The sequence below is a fragment of the Castor canadensis genome, chromosome 4 (genome assembly GCF_047511655.1).
Source record: "Castor canadensis chromosome 4, mCasCan1.hap1v2, whole genome shotgun sequence".
Classification (NCBI taxonomy): Eukaryota; Metazoa; Chordata; class Mammalia; order Rodentia; family Castoridae; genus Castor; species Castor canadensis.
The window spans coordinates 116,455,953-116,474,557 of NC_133389.1; the positions used below are offsets into that span (position 1 = coordinate 116,455,953).

General features: G+C 35.6%; 1 protein-coding gene across 1 annotated transcript in view; it reads right to left on the reverse strand.

The window, feature by feature from the left end:
- Positions 1-9,293: 9,293 nt before the first annotated feature.
- Ifih1 (interferon induced with helicase C domain 1) overlaps positions 9,294-18,605 on the reverse strand; it is a 60,111-nt gene continuing 50,799 nt past the window's right edge. Inside the window, exons 11-16 of the mRNA XM_074070961.1 lie at positions 16,567-16,826; positions 14,121-14,270; positions 12,632-12,793; positions 10,250-10,440; positions 9,677-9,767; positions 9,294-9,581 (exon numbers count right to left, since the gene is read on the reverse strand). Coding sequence (XP_073927062.1) covers positions 9,402-9,581; positions 9,677-9,767; positions 10,250-10,440; positions 12,632-12,793; positions 14,121-14,270; positions 16,567-16,826 — 1,034 coding nt within the window. The 3' untranslated portion in view covers positions 9,294-9,401. The remainder of the gene's footprint in view (positions 9,582-9,676; positions 9,768-10,249; positions 10,441-12,631; positions 12,794-14,120; positions 14,271-16,566; positions 16,827-18,605) is intronic.

The following is an 18,605-nucleotide window of genomic DNA, read 5'->3' on the forward strand; positions in this document are numbered from 1 at the left end:
CTTGCCCCATATTCTGTACATCAAAAAACTCTCATCAATATTTTCCTGTCCAGACCATTCCATTTCCATCACCCTAATCCACACCAGTAGACTGCCTAGTACCATCTGACTGCTTTCTCTGCTTCTGTGTCATCCCAGTCAATCAATTCACTACAGTAGCTGGAGAGTAAATGGTTCTTGCCACTCCCCTGATGAAAATCTCCAGAGGTGTCTGATTACTTAGACTGAAATCCAACTCTAGATGGTACCAAGGGGTCCCTGTATGACCTGGCTTTGCCCTCTATTCCAGCTTTGCTGGAGGTCATTCTCCTTACTCATCCCACTTCAACCACCCTGGCCTTTTTCACAGTTCCTTGAACAGAACAAGTTTTCCTCATTCAGGAATTAGCTGTACTGTTTTTGTCTGGGAATACTCTTCTCAGCACTCTTTAAGATGGTCTGCTTCTGGTTTTCCATGTCAGCATCTAAAATGTCACCTCCATTTAGAATGCTTTCTGAATCTTTTCCTTCTCTGCCATGTCACATTTGTTTCCTGCATAACAGATGAGTTAATAAATGATGAATAGATCCAAGAGAGAATGAACATAAGCAATGAAAAATACTGAATTGATGAATAGATGAAAGGAAATATATACATTGGAACCATAAAAAAATATAAAATGACTGACAAATCTAAGGTAATAGCTAAATTTATTGACAGTATGTACAGATTAAATACATGATGTTTGAGAGAAACCAAAATAAATAAGGAGAAATTAACAGAAGACTTTAATCAGAGAAGTCTTTTTGGAGTAATAGTCTTTACTGTGAAATGCATACATATTATCAGCAGAAATTATGATGTAAGAACTGTAAGAACTCTAACTTGGCAGGCTATGTTACAGAGTAATAATAACAATATGGTCTTTGATTGTAATGGACACAAGAAGAGACATTTCTTATGGCAATTTTAAGTTCACATCAGAGGTTGATTTTTAAGTATAGTAGAAATTACTTAGCTTAATAATGCTGTCTTTGCTCAAAACTCTTTTGAATGTTCCCTGTGAAATGGTGCAGATTATAATATACATTTTCTGCCCTCAATTGTCTAGCAACCATGTACTGTTTAAGATTGATGTCATTTTTGAAAATAGGCAAAAGTCATTTCATTCTGCCAGTTGGATGAAATTTTGACATTTTATTAATATCTAGGATCAAAGATGGCATCTTTAGGCTGGGGTGTGGCTCAAGTGGTAGAGTGCCTGCCCAGCAAGCCCCGAGTTCAACCCTAGTGCAGCAAAAACAAACAAAAAATACCCAAAGATAACATCTCTAATGATCAATAATCATACCAATATCTAGTTTTCCATCTCTCTTTACACAGTCTATGTATGTATGTATGTATGTATGTATGTATGTACGTATCATCTCTCTCTGTCAATCTTGCTCTAAGGGTTTTACAATCTAAAATACTCCAAGACCTTGTTAGGAAATACCTTATAGCTGGAATTAAAATACAGCCTCCCAAGGATGAAAAACAATCTCATTTGCAAACATGGGTTCTTGTGGTTTTTTTTTTTTTTTTAAATACCATTCCTGTTTTTTCGGTTACATTTTTTCCTTAGGTCATAATTCCAAGCATGTCTATTGCATGTAAACAGGCAGATATTTTTAAAGAAAAATGCCTTTAAAAATTGGCTATGTTGGCCATGTCCGCACTCCTTAGGGGATTTCTGTGGTCAGAGTGGGAATACTGTATCGTGATTCTTTATAAGAGGATAGATTCCTGTTCATTTTGAGATACTAAAAAAGAACATTAATAAATCTTGGTGCAAAAATAAAGAATCCTTAAATAAATAACTTGTATGCAACACAAAGGGTTGTGCCTGGAATTTAAAGATTATTAAATAAATGTTGATTCCTTTTCTATTAATCATGTTTTGAGAGTTCAATATTCTCTATAGTTTTATTTTACCTCTACCAGGTCTAATTTGGATAGTTTGAACACACAGGAGCAGTGGAATTGAGAAGCTTATGTACAGAAGTTCAGTAATGTGGTATTTCATACATGATAGGATTTTTTTGGTTCAGTTTCTGGTTTTACGAAACTGTTTGTAAACAGAGAATGAAACTATCTAGTTATAAAATACATTCTGTCCTTTCTCTAAATTATTTGGTCACAGAATTGGCCAGATGTGTTTGAGTCATTTCCTTTGTGAAGCATAATGCTTACACATCATAGTAATTGGATATTTGGACATTATAAATTCTTCCAAAATAATGCCCTTATTTCTTTGGCTATTATTGTAGCAGTGTGAATCCAACCTGGAGGGAGAAATCATATAGTAATTTGAACAGGTAATGTTTAATGTAAATAACTATTAAGTACAATGGGATTGGAGTAATAGACATTTAGCTAACAATAAGTAAAAGGAACACTAAATAGCAGGTATTTGAAGCAGCCATCCATGACTGTTAATGCTGAGATAGAGCACCCAAGGCTGAGATGCAGACCTTTCTGGAGAAGGCAATGGTGGTCACTGAATAGTTAAGTTCTTGTGGTGCCCCTGGAACTTGCTGTGTGAGTTCCTTCAGGGTGCCAAGGAAAACTGTTCAGTGGAGGTGTCCCACTTGAGCCAGTACACACAAGACTTCCTGAGGAGGTGCTAGGACAGCTGTTGGCAATAGGGCATTGCTGGCTACAGGGCATGGTCAGAGACTGGTGCCATGAAGCAACTGGATACTGGAGAAGTCACCCAGCTGTAACAGCTGACCAAGTAAGCATCCAAGAACCAGGAAGCAAAACCCTTTCTTCCTGCAATGTCACTTCAATACCTGCTACCTGCTACCAGCAAGCATCTGCCAGTTGGCAAAGAAAAAATATCTAAAGGGCCTGAATGCATTTTTAGAGAATACAAAAAAGGTAATATATCCACTACTGGTTATATTAAACTGTTGTTTTCTGATATTTTGATTTGCAAAAATATTAATACAAATGTTCATAGAAATTCTGTCCTACCCAAAATCTCACTTCTAGGGTGAAAAAACCATTTGTAGTTAAAATGTCTATCAAACTGAGAGAATGAACACAGAATGGCAAAGAATTAAAAATAATAAAACTATAGTGATTTGCCTTTTTTTTTTTTTAACCTCTGTGGTTCTGGGAATTGAACCCAGGGATATGTGTATGCTAGGCAAGCATTTTACCTCTTAGGCTATACCCTGAGTCCTTTTATTGTTTTGTTTTTCAGTTAGAGTACTACCTTTGCTAGCTTCAAACGAGCAATCCTCCTGCCTCCACCTCCTGAGTAGCTGGAATTACAGGATTGTAACATCGTACTCAGCTAATGCTTTGCCTTATAAAAGAAAAACATTGGGAAAAGGGGTTAGGGATATAAAAGTAATATAGGATAATTTTAGGGAAATAATTTTGAGGTGTTTAGAGGAAAGGTGATGGTAATGTCATTCTCATTCTACACTGAATGGTTCTTTGGAAAACACAGTTAAAAGGATTTAAAGTATTTGTACAGTATATAATTACTTTTGGTTTTTTTTCTTTTTCAAGACAGAAATTCATATTTAAATTATTTTTTTCAGTTAAGTTGGGTGTTGTTGTAGTATTTCTTCTAAATACAAGCTCATGAACAGAGAGGCCCAGCTTCACTGGATTATACAGACCACATTATTTAAAAGCTTTTGAGTGTATAACTATAACAGAACTTGGTCTGATGTTCTGCATATAAATATTTATTAAATTGTTCATTCCATGTTTACTATTTCCAATTCAACTGGACCTAAGAATACTGCATAGCAATCTCTGTGTTTCTGAGTAGTTATATTACATTCACCAAAGTACTTTTAAAAATCGTTACACCTTTCCTTATATTTCCATATTTGTCTTCAAATCTAAGGTCCAACACATTTATGACATTAACAACATTATCTCTAATATTATACTCATTAAATAAAAGACTTATTCTGAATATGGTCAGAATGACTTTTGCTTTTCCAAAGCAGAACTATATTTGACACCAAAGTAACTTCTATGGGTTATAATGTGATCTCCTTTTTTCTTATCTCCACAACATCTATCCTTGACACTTAACACTTCCACCACCACCCCGAATGTGATCTCATCAAAAAGAACTTCCAGAAATCTCCTAGACATGACACAGTCCAATCGGATCTTCTTTCTTTGTCTCTCGTCTTCTTTGATTGCATTAGGCCTGTCTTTTATGTTGACTAAAGAATTTGACTAATCTCTGTAAGCAAATTCTGAAAGCCATGTGGGCAAGATTCTTACCTTACTCACTATTCTCTGTCCCTAAATTCACTTTCTTATGTAGGAATTCTTTAAGTATATTCAACTCCTTAAATATTTGGTGAATGAATAAAGGAATAATTGGTTGTTAGATTATACATCTTCTTCAGTTAAATTTATTCTTTTCCTTCTTCTTTTCTCATATCTTTGTTTACCTGTCTTAATGTGGGTATCTTTTTTATCCTTTTCCTTAAATATGATCTTGCTTCTATTTATCTTCTTAGTTTCATTTCTTCACTTTCTCCTTCTTTTTGGGGCAGTCTCAGGAATTGAACTCAGGGCCTCATGCTTGGTAGGCACGCACACCCCTTGAGCCATGTCCCCATCCTTCTGGCTTTGCTTTGCTGTTGGCAGGGTCTTGAGCTTTCTTCCTGGCTGGCCAAGAACTGTAAATTCTCCTACCTCCATCTCTTGCCTGACTAGGATTACAGATGTGTTCCACCATGCCTGGCCTTTTGCTCCTTTTTGCTCTTCTGCACGGGACACAACATTTTACATGGATTGAAATGTTTTTTAAATGTTTGTTGTAATTATTTAAGTTTTGCATTTTGTCTAAAACAAGTGATAAGAATAAAACACTGAACAAAATATTACAAAGTTTGGGGAATCTTCACTGATTTTTCTCAATGAAGTTGTACCTTTCAATAGAAAAATTTATTTGGCACAATTAATGTGTGTAGCCTAGGAATATTAATTCCTAGGCTAGAAATACGGCTCAAGTGATACAGCTCTTTCCCAGCAAGCATGAGATCCTGAGTTCAAATTCCAGTATGACTCCTCCCTAAAAAATCTATATTACTTCCTACAAACAATCTTCTTCCCATGGGTCTACCTAAGCTCTGGGCTTTCCTTGAATGTAAAGATTATGAATTAATAAATAGAGCATTCTTCTAGTCACATTTCAGCTTCAAATGAAGTGCTCATGGGAGAATTAATTTCATGCAAAATGGGACTTGGTATTACACTGTGAAAATTTTCTAAAAAGCATAAATAGTATCTGTAATACTTAAGTATATATTTCTTATTTTAAGATCCTAGAATCTGAGAAAAATTTAAGGATTAAGAAACAAATAAAAGACAATGATTTGTGCTGGACAAAAATTACTGTTGACAACTCAATGTGTCTCTCTCTCTCTCTCTCTCTCTCTCACACACACACACATGCACACACACGCACACCCACACTGCTCTCACTCTCATGCAGTTGCTGAGTCAGTCAAACAACATTATTATATTTTCTTGATATTTGTATTTACTTTGATATTTATCTTTCTGTTCAATACCCATAGAAGAGATGGGCATTAAATCCTTCCCTGAGCTGCACTGAATGGCATAGTCATGCTATTAGCATGTATTAACATACCTGTTTTGTTATGGTTACTACTTACTTCTTGGGACACACCTACAGGCTAACAGATGATGTAGGGGTCTCTAGTCCTGTATATTTAACATAGGTCTAGTTTATTATGCTGTTCCTATGTCTACAGCTATTATAACTGCTGCTACTCTTCCAGAAACTCCTGCTCCTATATTCTGTGGCTACTTTTTGCTAAGTGCAAACTACCAGATATATTCTGGGCAGGATCCAAATTTTTATGACCGTTCCATCAGGTAGGCATTAATTCCCCTGGCCTCAGAGAGTGTAAATGACTTCATTTCACAGTCACACAGCTAGTGATGATCCAAATTCAAGTTTATCTCACTCCATACTCTATGCATAAAACCCAAAATATAAAGTCACATGTCTAGTAAGACAATTAAGGAGAAATATACACAATGAAGAAGACAAGACATTTATAATCAATTCAATTTAACTTTATAATGCTTAGAAGAAAATAAAATCTTTTTCTTGTTTTGTCTTCCTTGCTATGACTCACATACTTGTTTACCAGATTTTGGAAGAGAGCCTTTTATTATGTTTGGGGTGAGTAAACAATAATTTCCTTACATGTTCTCTCCATTTTGGTTCTGGAATTGTGAACTGAACTAGATTCTGGGAAGTGACACTGTGGTTTGTCTTTGAAGATCATAAAAGGTATTTGCTGAGAGGTGGGAAAGAATGACTTCTACCCAGGAGCAAAGGCATGTATTTGTGCAAGGATCAGAGTGACTAGAAAAGATTGTAGCAAGATCATTCTGTAGAAAAAAAATCAATAATACATGATAAGCAATTAACTTTCAGGTTGGGCAATGCTGATATTTTCTTACTCTCTATTGCTCTTCCCCAACAGCACCTAGGCAATGACAAGAAAATCTCACTAATTCTTGGCACCATGTTCAACTGAATTGAAAACAACACTTGAAACTTTTTTTTCTATGGCATAATGTTCTGCTATAGGGACTACTTAATTTCAGAGAAGACATTCATCATCTTATAAGTACATTTCATTTTCATTACTTACGTCATGTACTCTTTGTTCTCTGGGAAACTATTTCCTATTCATGTTTCTGTTATCTCTTATTTTCGATATATTTGTACAAAATTGAAATTGTTGTATTTTAATTGCATTTGGTCTAAAAAGAGCTGAGACTTTTTTGGATTTGTGCCTCACATTTCTTTATTTCCACAGTGAACTTTTTTTACTGTTTTATTAGCACACATTAATAGTACACAGTGTTTTCATTGTGATGTTTCCATAGATGCATACAGTGTACTTTGAATAAGCTTACCCCCTCTGTGTTTAATATTTTATATCCACAAGGTTTTCCAATTATCTCATTTAGCAGCATTTATTCTAAAATTTTCTGACACTTTCAGGCCATCTGAATGTGCCTTGAGACACATGACTATAACCAGTGCATCTGCTCTGCAGGACACCTGAGAAATCCTTCAACAGACATGAGCTACATTCAAGTGTGCAGTGCCTCAGCAGGTATTTAGCTCAGAGCTGATATGACCCCAAGTCATTAGACAATGTCTTAAAACAAGCAGGCAGGGAGCTGGAAGCATGGACTATGAGATGAAGCTTCTCAAAGTCATTCAATTAATTGAAGTCCTCCTTATGGAAACTAAAACTCAGGCATTCTAACTACTGACTGATGTCTGTGTGTCATGAGCACATTCTGTTAGCCGAACTAAAATATTATGATTATTAACATATAATCAGTAACAATCATCAAAATGCAATAATTACAGCTGTTATTAAATGAAATATGAGCACCATAGTTCAAGTTTTCAGGTACCATCAAATATTATGTTTAATACTATCTGAAGCATCTATTTTAAAACTGTAAAGTAAAAAGTAACATTTTTATTGAGCAAAGTTAATAGCAAACATAAATGGAAAAACCTGATATTTGTTGATACCTCAAAAACAGTCTACATATGTTACAGTAGTACATTTAGCTATTTTATGCATTTGGTTTCTTGCATAGTTTCCAAAACATTCTAAAATACAGCAATACTTTAAATTGAGTCAGATGGAGTTTTTGAAAGTATTTTAGGAAAACCAAATCTTTTGTCCTCTTGCATTTCCAAGAGCTCCGATTGTTTAATATTCATTTTTCCTTAGCTCTTATCAAAAAGATTCAAAACTCCTATAATACCAAAGTCAGCTAATCCATCAAAGCTACAGAAGAATTTTCTCTTCACTCCTCCAAAACTTTGGTTCTTCTTAGCCATAGGAGAAAAGTATTTCCATACAGATAAAACCATCAGTGAGACTTAATGTCAGTTAAAATGGTCACTTGTGGCTACTATCTTGCTCCTGCAGCTCTTCTATGATAAGAGGCTGCTTTTCTCTGGAAAAAGGTCCTGTAGTGAAGATGTTGGGCCCTGTGTCAATCTCCAAATGATACTTCATTCAGAAACACTGGAAGTGTCACCTTTCAGGGAGGTTAATCTGCCAGGCACTGGGGTGGGGTAGGGGCAGCCATTTTATCTTTATTCTCCAGTAACATCAAGCATCTGGTGTCTGCTAAATCCCGTGTAAACCCTGGACAGAGCAGTGATCTGCTCTCTCCATGGACACAGGTAACCTCATGGGCATTAGAAGCAGTCTGAATTTAACTACCACTTTGTCATTTAGCATAGTGTTATGTTTTTGGAGGTTGAGAAAGTAAGGCTGAAGCCCCTTAATGACACTATCTTTTATGGTGCTTGCTATATGTCAAAGTGCTTTCTTATAAATAAGTACAATTACTGGTAAGAACTGGACAGTGCTGTGTGGGGGGGGGTGTAGAATTCTAAGATGGTCTTCAATTTTTCTGTCTGAATCACACCAATTCAGTTGTGATACCTTGAACAATCCCCTCATCTTGAGTGTGAGCATGGCCTATGGATACAATGGGCTAACTATTTCTATTTTACAGTTAAGTTATATAAAAAACTCCTTCTTAGCAATCTTGAGAGTTTCTCCTGCTGTCCTTGAAGAAAATATCTGTGTTAGGAAGAGACCTTGAGCAGGCCCCAGGGTAAGGGCATTCCTAGGAGCTGAGAGCAATTCTCAGTGGACATTCCAACAAGAAAACAGGGATCCAAGTCAGACATCTGCAAAGAAACAAGTTCTGGCAACTTCCCGAGTGAGCTTGGCAATGCAGTCTTCCCTTGTGCCTCCAGATGATAACATAGTCTGGCTGACACCTTGATTTCAGCCTTGGAGACCCTGCGCAGAAAACCCTACATAGACTTCTGGTCTATAATATATGGTATGATAATAAATGGGTGTTGTTTTAAACCACTAATTTTGTGGCAAGTTGTTTATATAGCAATAGAAAGCTAATAAAAGTAAAAGCAGATAGCATGATAAACATTCCACTATTAAGGAAGCTGGTTCAAAAAGATAAACTTATTTGCCTAATTTTAATATAAATATTAGTGACAGAGCTGAAATTGGCACCTTGGATTCCCATTTGTACTTCAGTATTCTTTCCACAGTACGATAATGCTCCATGCTAATGACTACTATTTGTAGATTTTCTTTACCTCTGCCAACCAAAAGATGGATAATTGAGAACATCATATATTGTGTTTCTAGAAAGAGCTCACTGCAAAGTAGAGCAATATTTTATTAGCTCTCACATCAGTTCAATAGGAAACATGAATCAAAAATGCATTAAATGTTAAATTGACAATATTTTAAGATAATCTTGAATCAAAATGCTAATCCTCATCACTAAACATATAATATTCTGAGTAGTCAAGATCAGGAAATGTGATAGGTAATTCAACCCATTTTTTGTATTGTTTCTTTGCTGAATTATTTTTGAAAACTACTACAAAATTCTTTATTTTAAGACAAGGCAAATCCAAGCCTCTATGCACCATCATTGTTCCCCAAGCCTGGAAAACAAAAGAGAGAATGAAAGGAAAAATTAAATGTGCATTCAATTTAACATTCCTTTTATTCAAAACTGAGACTACAACAATTTACTCACTTGGCCACATTTGCAGATAATCTCTCCATTTGTTTGGTAGTCAGCAAATTTCTTTTGCAGTGCTTTGTTTTCTCTCACAATGTAGAGTTCTCTAAAATTATCAAGGAAGAAAAATTGCCATTGAGAACTAGCAAAATACCAATATGCAGCCCATGGGTCCTAACTGATGCACACGCACCTGTGTGTGTTAACCCACACTTTATTCCTTTTCTTCCTCCTGTTTCCTTTCTACACATAACTTTCTAGTGTTGTGTTGCCTTTTGTGACTTCTTTTAAATCTATTGCTTATTTTAGCTTGATTTTGATTAAATTTGTTCAAAAATTTGAGAAGAAATAAGAACTTCCACAAATTATGTAACTTGGATCAAAATGGCTTGGAGTCTTACATTTCTCCTTTCTTGTCCCAATGTAGATTATTTAAAAAAAAAAAATTAAGCATTGGAATACAATTGGGGACTAAAAGGGGAGAAATTTTGAAAAAAAATGTCACTCACACTGTTTTGGAAGAATAGTTATAATACAATGACATCACCATTAGTAGAGAAACTTAAAAATGGGTCTTTCTGGACTCACTTGAATTCTGGTGTCACATTGACATGATGCATCTTCTCAATTACGTGAATATCTTCCCCAGAGCAGGCTAGCACACTACAATTTTTGCAGAGAAAAGTTATTGATGATGGATTGCCCTTGAACTGCTTTGCAATACTTCTCTTAATTTTCATTTTCTTTTCCAATATACTTTGCATCTGTAATTCCAAAATCTGTATAGAGAAAAGAATAGTTAATATTTTTATTTTTTCAGTTTTATTGAAGTAAGTCTCCCAAAATTTGGAGATCCTAGCTCTTTGTGAAACTATACACTTAGCTTGTGGTCTAAGAAGCAAAAATGGGGCATTGACCCCAGAAAAGTTTAGTATATAATGTTCTACTGTAATCAGTCTAAGCCCAAATAAAAAGAAATCATGGAGAAAAAAATGGGGTCAAATGCCAGAGGAAGTGTTTAATATCCTCATCTTGCTCCTAGAAGTCTGGTATGATTTTAAGGCTTCCAGTTATGTAGAGTCTGCATATGACATGGAAAATAAATTTCACCTTATGTGTCAATTCTTACCTTATGTGTTTGCCTGAACATTGTGTCAAGAATTCTGAAATTGGAAGAATGGACATGTTCTAGTGGCTTTGACTTCGTAACAATGTTTGTGAGGGACTTTGAACAGAATGATAGTACATGCACCCCACTACATTTTCATTCCTGCTCTGAGTTTATCTACCTGCATTTGTCTTAAAGGATAGGTCTCTTAGCCAAAGAAGACCAAGAAAGGTAGTCCATTCTGGGGTCCCCAAAAGGCCATGTCTGTTATGGTTTGACATTACTTCCCCCCCCTCCCCGCAATTCATTCAGGAATTGAATCACCAAAGTCTTATGTTAATAGCATTAAGAGGGTGGAAACTGAATCTGGCTATCATATTTAGAAGCAGGGTGTTATAAAAGTGATTACATTAAATTAGGACATTAGGATGGAGCCTCTATGATTGAATCCTGGTGGCTTTATAAGGAGACAGATCACACAGACACATCAATATGCATTCACGCCTGCCATGATGTGATATAGCTCAGGGGATGTCCTAATCAGAACCTTCTTCATTCTGTTTGGATCTCTACCTCCAAACTATAAGCCAAAATAAAACTCTTATTTTTTTTTTTATAAAGTAGCTTACCTCAGGTATTTTATTAAAATAATGAAAGGCTGCCTAATACACTGTTTCATTTTAAAGAGTGTCTGGGAAAATTTGGTCCATAAACTCCAAAGATTGTCCTAGCATTTACCCTAAAAAACTAGTCTTGAAACATCAGCCTTTACAAATACCTACTTGACTCATTCTCTTAGGATACTAAATGTGAGGTAATAACTTTCTAGTGGCATTATTTGATGAAAAAAGTTTGATGCTCCAAAATGTTTGGTTTGCTTTATGTTTAAAGGGGTTTTGACATACAAGTTTGTATAGAAACCTGGCCAGGAAAACTTGGAGTTTGTTATAGCTTTGCACACCAATTTGAAAGCATCCCTTTCCTGAAACTCTATTTAGGGTAGAGCCAATTCCAATGTTAAGAAACTAACATTCACACCCGTATGCAAGGGTGTGAATTTTCTTCTAAATGGATTGTTTGCTATTATAGTAGTTACAGTCTTTAATTCAGTGGTATGAAGGATTTCCTGAAATATTGCAGAAATATATTCTTTTTTCACTGTATTCTTTCACACAATTCAAATAACTGTGTTAGTAAATTGAGATACAACTAGATGACATATTACATATTTTTAATCATTCAGATCTGGCCTCAATGTCACTCTCTCTAAGTGGTCTTCCTCAAACACCCAATCTAAAGTAGCCATCTAGTGACTTGTTCTGTATCATTGCATTCTAACTTCGTAGCACTTATCTCTATGAAAAATGCATGTTGTTGTTTAATTAATTTACTTTTTGTCTTCTCTGAACCTTAATGTAAGTTTCATGCAATAGAGGTCTTATCTGTCATGTGTGTCACCATGTTCTTTATTCCCAGAATACTGCTTGGTAGTGGGCATTTTGCAAATATTTCAGGAATAAAAAATTGTGGCTGTAAGAAGGGATTGGAGCAAACCAAAACTGCCAGATTAGGTTGAATGGGTGAGTTGCACTAGTCTTTTTGGATCAAGGGAAGCCTAAATTTGTATTATCAAAGGTTATTCTTGGTTTCATTGGAATGAACCAAAGGCTCCCTGATAATTTCCTGCCCACCATAGATGTTGATTCTTTGTGTGTGAATCTGGACTAAGCACAGCTCCTCAAACAGGAACTTATAATTCAGCGCTATTTCTGCCTGGAGAAGTAGCCACAGAGATACCAATGACAACCACATACAGCCATTTTTAGATGAAAAATAAATTCAGAGATGGCCAAGAATAATACCTTATGAGCATACTCCTCTGGTTTCATATTTTGAACACGGTGTATGGCTTTATGCATCATCTTCTCTCGGAAGTCGTTAACTATCTCACGTTCAACAACTCCTGAACCACTGTGGGCAACCAGGACATAGGTGCTCTCATCAGCTCTGGCTCGGCCACGGGCCTGCAAACATGAAAAAATCAATTAAATGAAAGGCTATGCTTCGCTACAAAGTCTCCTGGTTTTCACCTGGAATGATATTCATTGGTTAGCATCCTAGCCTTCAAATGATCTATTTTGGGAAAAGTTAGTTATTATTCATTCCTTGTGAGTAGGCTTTTTAAAACTTCAATGTGCTTTAATATAGAAGCAATATCTAGAGTTATGGTAGTTCAGTCTCCTCTGAGCTATCAAAAGCCTTGAAAAGCGTCTGCAATATAAGGGCCATCCTGTCCAGCATTTTTGTCCCCAAAGCAACCCTCCCAAATCATGGGAGCCAGGGCAGTGACCTTCTGCCTGGTGGGAAGGGCATCTCTGGCTGGCATTAGGGCTGGTGAGAGTGCAAATAGGGTCCTGGAGGTCTACATTGATTTGGAGGACATATTCCCATGAAAATATGCTTTTAACTAAGGTGTTACTCAGGTACATTTTGAGTAGAAGTTTTTGAGTTTTGGCTCAGGAGCCTATCAACTATATTATCCTCAAGGAAAAAATGCATTCAGAGTAAAAAACCTCTTGACAAATCTTGAAGTAATTGATAAAATTACTTCGTATCTAGTCATCTTAGTTTTCTGTGACTTGCCTTCCTTCTGAGGATACAATTTAAAGTATTAGCAAAAACCCTCTAGTTAATGTTACAGGATGAGTATTATATCTATTATTCATCATAACTTGTTGACATACTAAACAAAAGAGCACATTACTGTTAACATAGATTGTTAAGAGAGAAACTGGAAACTAAGACATCTTGCTTATTTATTATTTACTTATTTATTATATTCTAAGTCTGCATCCGCTCAACATCTTATCATGAAAAATTTCAAACATATGGAAAAGTTGAATGATCAGCGGAAGAAAACACAGAAACAACAGGGTTCCCTAACTAAGATCTGGGTGCATTACTTTGTTACTTTGCTAGATACTTGTGGGACAGTGTGGTTCAGCTCCTGATCCTATAGTAGTTCTCGGACATCCTAGGAATGAGAAGGGCTCTTTTGACTCTTACAAATGGGGCCAGTGCCACAATCCTGAAAAGTCTCAAGACACAAAAATAGATAATTGAAAAGAGTTACTGATTAAAAATGCAAGAATTATCTGCTTATCATAAGAATTAGCCAACAATAATACAAATGTCAGTATTGCACAGCTCTTAAAGACTGCTCTTTTAGCAGAAAAAGAGATATATACTTAAAACTAAAAAGATGTTTTGTGCTTTTTAATTAAAAGAAAGCAATTAAAATAGAAACACAGGAATAAAAGTAACATACGAAATAGAGGTATCTGAATATACCTGGACCATGGCTATTTCATTAGTGACAAGACCATAACGGATAATGATATTACATTCTTTGATATCCAGTCCTTCTTCTGCCACTGTGGTTGCGATAAGCAGATTTATTTTTCCAGTGCGAAATTTACTAATGACTTCTTTTTGTTCATTCTGTGGAAAACATTTTAATAAATTAAATTTTGTGATGCTAAACACATTCAAATCTTCTAATTAGGAGGAGAAATAATAAATTGCAACTGGTCAGTGTGAATCAAAGGATTAGATCAGACACGGATTTGCTGCCATCTGTTTTTGGCATTGAACAAAGACATGATGGTGAGACAACATTTGATTTCCAATCTGGGATTACCGCACAATAACAAAAATATTTCCATCCTTCAGTCTGGAGGTGGGAAGACCATCCTTTATGCCAAGGAAATAAATTGATGGGTGATTTGGAGGGAAGAAAGGAGAAGCTTTTGCCAGTCCAAAAGAGATATGATATAATGATGAGAAACCAAAGTGAGTTTTCCTTTTTACTGTGTTAACTTCAAAATCTATAATAGTCAGAGAATAAGGTGTGGTGATGCTTTTGTAGATTGTTGAGTTTTTTTTCATTCAGGCAAGAAACATCTGGAATATTCCTGAAAGGGCACATGAGAAACTGAAAACACTAGCTGCTTCCAGGGAGTGGAGCTGGTAGACTGGAGAGCAGTGCTATGCTTTACCTCTAATTTTGAACAAGGTAGAGGTATGGTCTATTCAAAGGAACAATGTAAACAAAATGGAAGAATAGGTAATTAGAAACATTATCACAGCAAACAATCTTCAGTAAAGATATGAATTTTGAAAGTTAATGTAAATATATTAAAATATGTCCTCTGGCCCTTGCCTTGGAAGAATAGCTGAGCATAAACCTAGCCTAATTTGGCCAGTGAAGTTTAATTTTTATACTCAGTCTCACCAAAGCTGCCAGCCCAGGTGGCATTTGGTATTCATTCACACTACCTTTTGTCTTCATATATTACATAAAAATAAACCTGCTAGACCAATGTTTGTTCTCTCATCCCCTTCTCTTTCTTCTCAGAGGCAGCATGATTTTTTTATTTGACTCCTAACTGCTGGAGAACCCTGGAGAAAAGGCCTCTTTTGAGTCTTTGGTAATTTCTCCCTCGTGCCCTCACATCTACTGATACAAAATTGACATGCCCTTGGATTTTAGCAGATGTCCACCCCTAAATTTCAAGGAGTAACTTTAATAATGAAACTTCAGGTACAGTGAAATCTGAAATCACATCAAGTAGATGCTAACTCCTCTGCTGATAGGTAAGTACACCCCAATTTGCAAAGCGAGGCTGCAGAGAGTGAGGGAGTGTGCTCTGTGTTTTGGCAAGTAGTCTGCAGATTGAAGTGGACCAGCAGTAGTAAGTAGTTTAATCATGGACTTTTCGTTTGCACTTCATCTCCTTTAAAATAAGTGCTTAGGCCACTTGCAATAAAAGTCATAATGCTGATAAATACAATAGAAACTGAAAAATAGAAAGCAAAGTGAAAGAATATAGAGGTATGACTTGTAAAGATTAACACAGAGGCTGTTGGAGTGAACTTCTAATTTGCCTTCAAGGTTCCTAGAAGCAAGGGAAAAAATGGGAAACACATTACCTGGCTCTCATCTGATGAGTTTGATAACAAACTTATTACCAAAGGAAAACAGTGTTGTTGCTGACACTAAATTTTAGAGGCAATTCTCACATAAGTGCATGTACAGGGTATGTTGAGAGTTACAGTAGATAATTTCGAGAGTTTTTTCCCTAAACAAACACCAAGACAGATTCAGTTTGTTCCATCGACTGGATTGGTAGTGACTCATTCTTTGTCTAGTAAGACTCAGGGGCAATATGACTTTAACCCTCAAAAGAATGTTTTACTTTAGTAAGACATCATAATTTATGCTTATAATGTCTACAAGTGCCTTTATTTCTCTTCCAAATATTTTTTAATTATGCACACAATAGAATAATAAAATAAAAAACCTCTAAAAGGAGAAGAGAGCCTCTCAAATGCCAAGTCTCTAATGCACAAATAATTTAACTTTTGCAAATTATGTTACAGATTTCATTTGATGCAAACATATTTTTGCAAGTTCTAATTATAGTGAATACCCTTTTACTGAAGGTTTGATTTTTCCACTTGATTTTATGTTGTAACTACTAGTCTACATTGTTAAGTTAAAAATCACTCATTTTCGCAAGAGAAACTCAATTTATGAAGTTCCTCCAAGTATTGTCCTTAGACAATGCTTAGCTTATCAAATATGATAAGCCTGATATTAAACTCAAAATTTATTTTAACTGTTTTACTTTGTAACCATATTTGTGCAGTGGTGAGCAAACTAATGAAAACATTACAAACAATTTGTGACGAGGACTAACAGCATAAGAAAAGAAGCCCCAAAGGATACTTATACCTGTGTCATAGGCTTGAACTCACTGCTGTGTCCAGCTCCAATCAGATGGTGGGCTTTGACTCCTACTTCTGCAAACTTCTCATTTTCAGCAATCCATTGGGAAAGGGCATATGTACTTTGTCTTGTTTTGGTGAAAATTATTCCCCGTGCTGATTCCTCAGTTTTAGTATACTGTTCCAATATAGTGTTTCTCAATTTGGTTAGCTTTTCATTTTCATATTTTGGGTCTTCAGCCAGTTTTTTCAACATTTTCTTGTTTTCTTTAAGAAATTAATATAAATTATCTTGATACAGCTAGTCTACAAAACACACACATATATTCCATACACACACACACACACCACACATATATGTTGTAGAACATCATGCCATACATAGTAAACACACATAAATTCAATGCTAAATTAAGGAAGAAATGAATTAATTTTGAAAACTATTAAAAAATGAAATTAGTATATATTAGTAATATATAAAATATTAACACTGGAAATTTTTATGTAATGATGCAAAGAGATGTGAATCATTTTCAGTTAATCTTGTGCTATATCTAATAATCAAGATGTTCTAATTAATAAATTAATTATAATTATCTTGGCAATAAAACTGGATGATCAATTGGTTTATTATGATGACACATCAAGTTGTTAATCTGGACAGACCTATAGCCAACATCATACTTAATGGGGAAAAACTGATACCATTTCTTCTAAAGTCAGGAGCAAGACAAGGGTGCTCACTCTCCCCACTTCTATTCAACATAGTCCTAGAGTTCCTAGCCAGAGCAATAAGGCAAGAAGAAGAAATAAAAGGAATACAAATAGGTAAAGAAATAGTCAAAACTATCCCTATTTGCAAACAACATGATCCTCAAAGACCCGAATAACTCCACCCAAAAACTCCTAGACACCATAAACAGCTTCAGCAATGTAGCAGGATACAAAATCAACTTACAAAAATCACTAGCCTTTCTATACACCAACAATGAACAAATTGAGAAACAATATAGGAAAACAATTCCATTTTCAATAGCCTCAAAAAAAAAATCAAATACCTAGAAGTAAACTTAACAAAGGATGTGAATGACCTCTATAAAGAGAACTACAAACTCCTGAAGAAAGAGATCGAGGAAGACTACAGAAGGTTGAGAGATCTCCCAGGCCCATGGACTGGTAGAACCAACATAGTAAAAATGGCTATAATACCAAAAGCAATCTACATGTTCAATGCAATACCCATCAAAATTCCAGTGACATTAATCACAGAGATTGAAAAATCTATCTGAAAGTTCATTTGGAAACACATAGACTGCAAATAGCCAAGGCAATATTGAGCAAAAAAGAGCAATGTTGGAGGTATCACAATATCCGACTTCAAACTATACCATAGAGTCATAGAAATAAAAACAGCATGGTACTGGCACAAAACAGTTATGAAGACCAGTGGAACAGAACAGAGGACCCAGATATGAATCCACACAACTATGCCCACCTGATTTTTGAAAGGCACCAAAAACATACGATAGAGAAAAGACTGCCTCTTCAACAAATATTGCTGGGAAAAAATGGCTATCTATCTGCAGAAAACTGAAACTAGATCCATGCCTGTTACCTTGTACTAGTATCACCTCAAAGTGGATTAAGGACCTTAATATCAGATCCGAAACCTTGAAGTTAGTACAGGAAAGACCCTGGAAACAGTAGGTATAGGCAAAGACTTCCTCAGAACTCCAGCAGCCCAGCAGCTAAGAGAAAGGATAGGCAAATGGGAGTACATAAAACTAAAAAGCTTCTAAACAAAAGAAATGGTCTCTAAATTGAAGGGACCACCCAGAGAATGGGAGAAAATATTTGCTAGCTATACATCAAAGGACTAATAACCAGACTATATAGAGAGTTCAAAAAAAATTCCCCCAAAATCAATGAATCAATAAAGAAGTGGGCAACTGAACTAAACAGAACTTTTTCAAAGGAAGAAATCCAAATGGCCAAAAAACACATGAAAAAAAAATGCTCACCATCCCTGGCCATAAAGGAAATGCA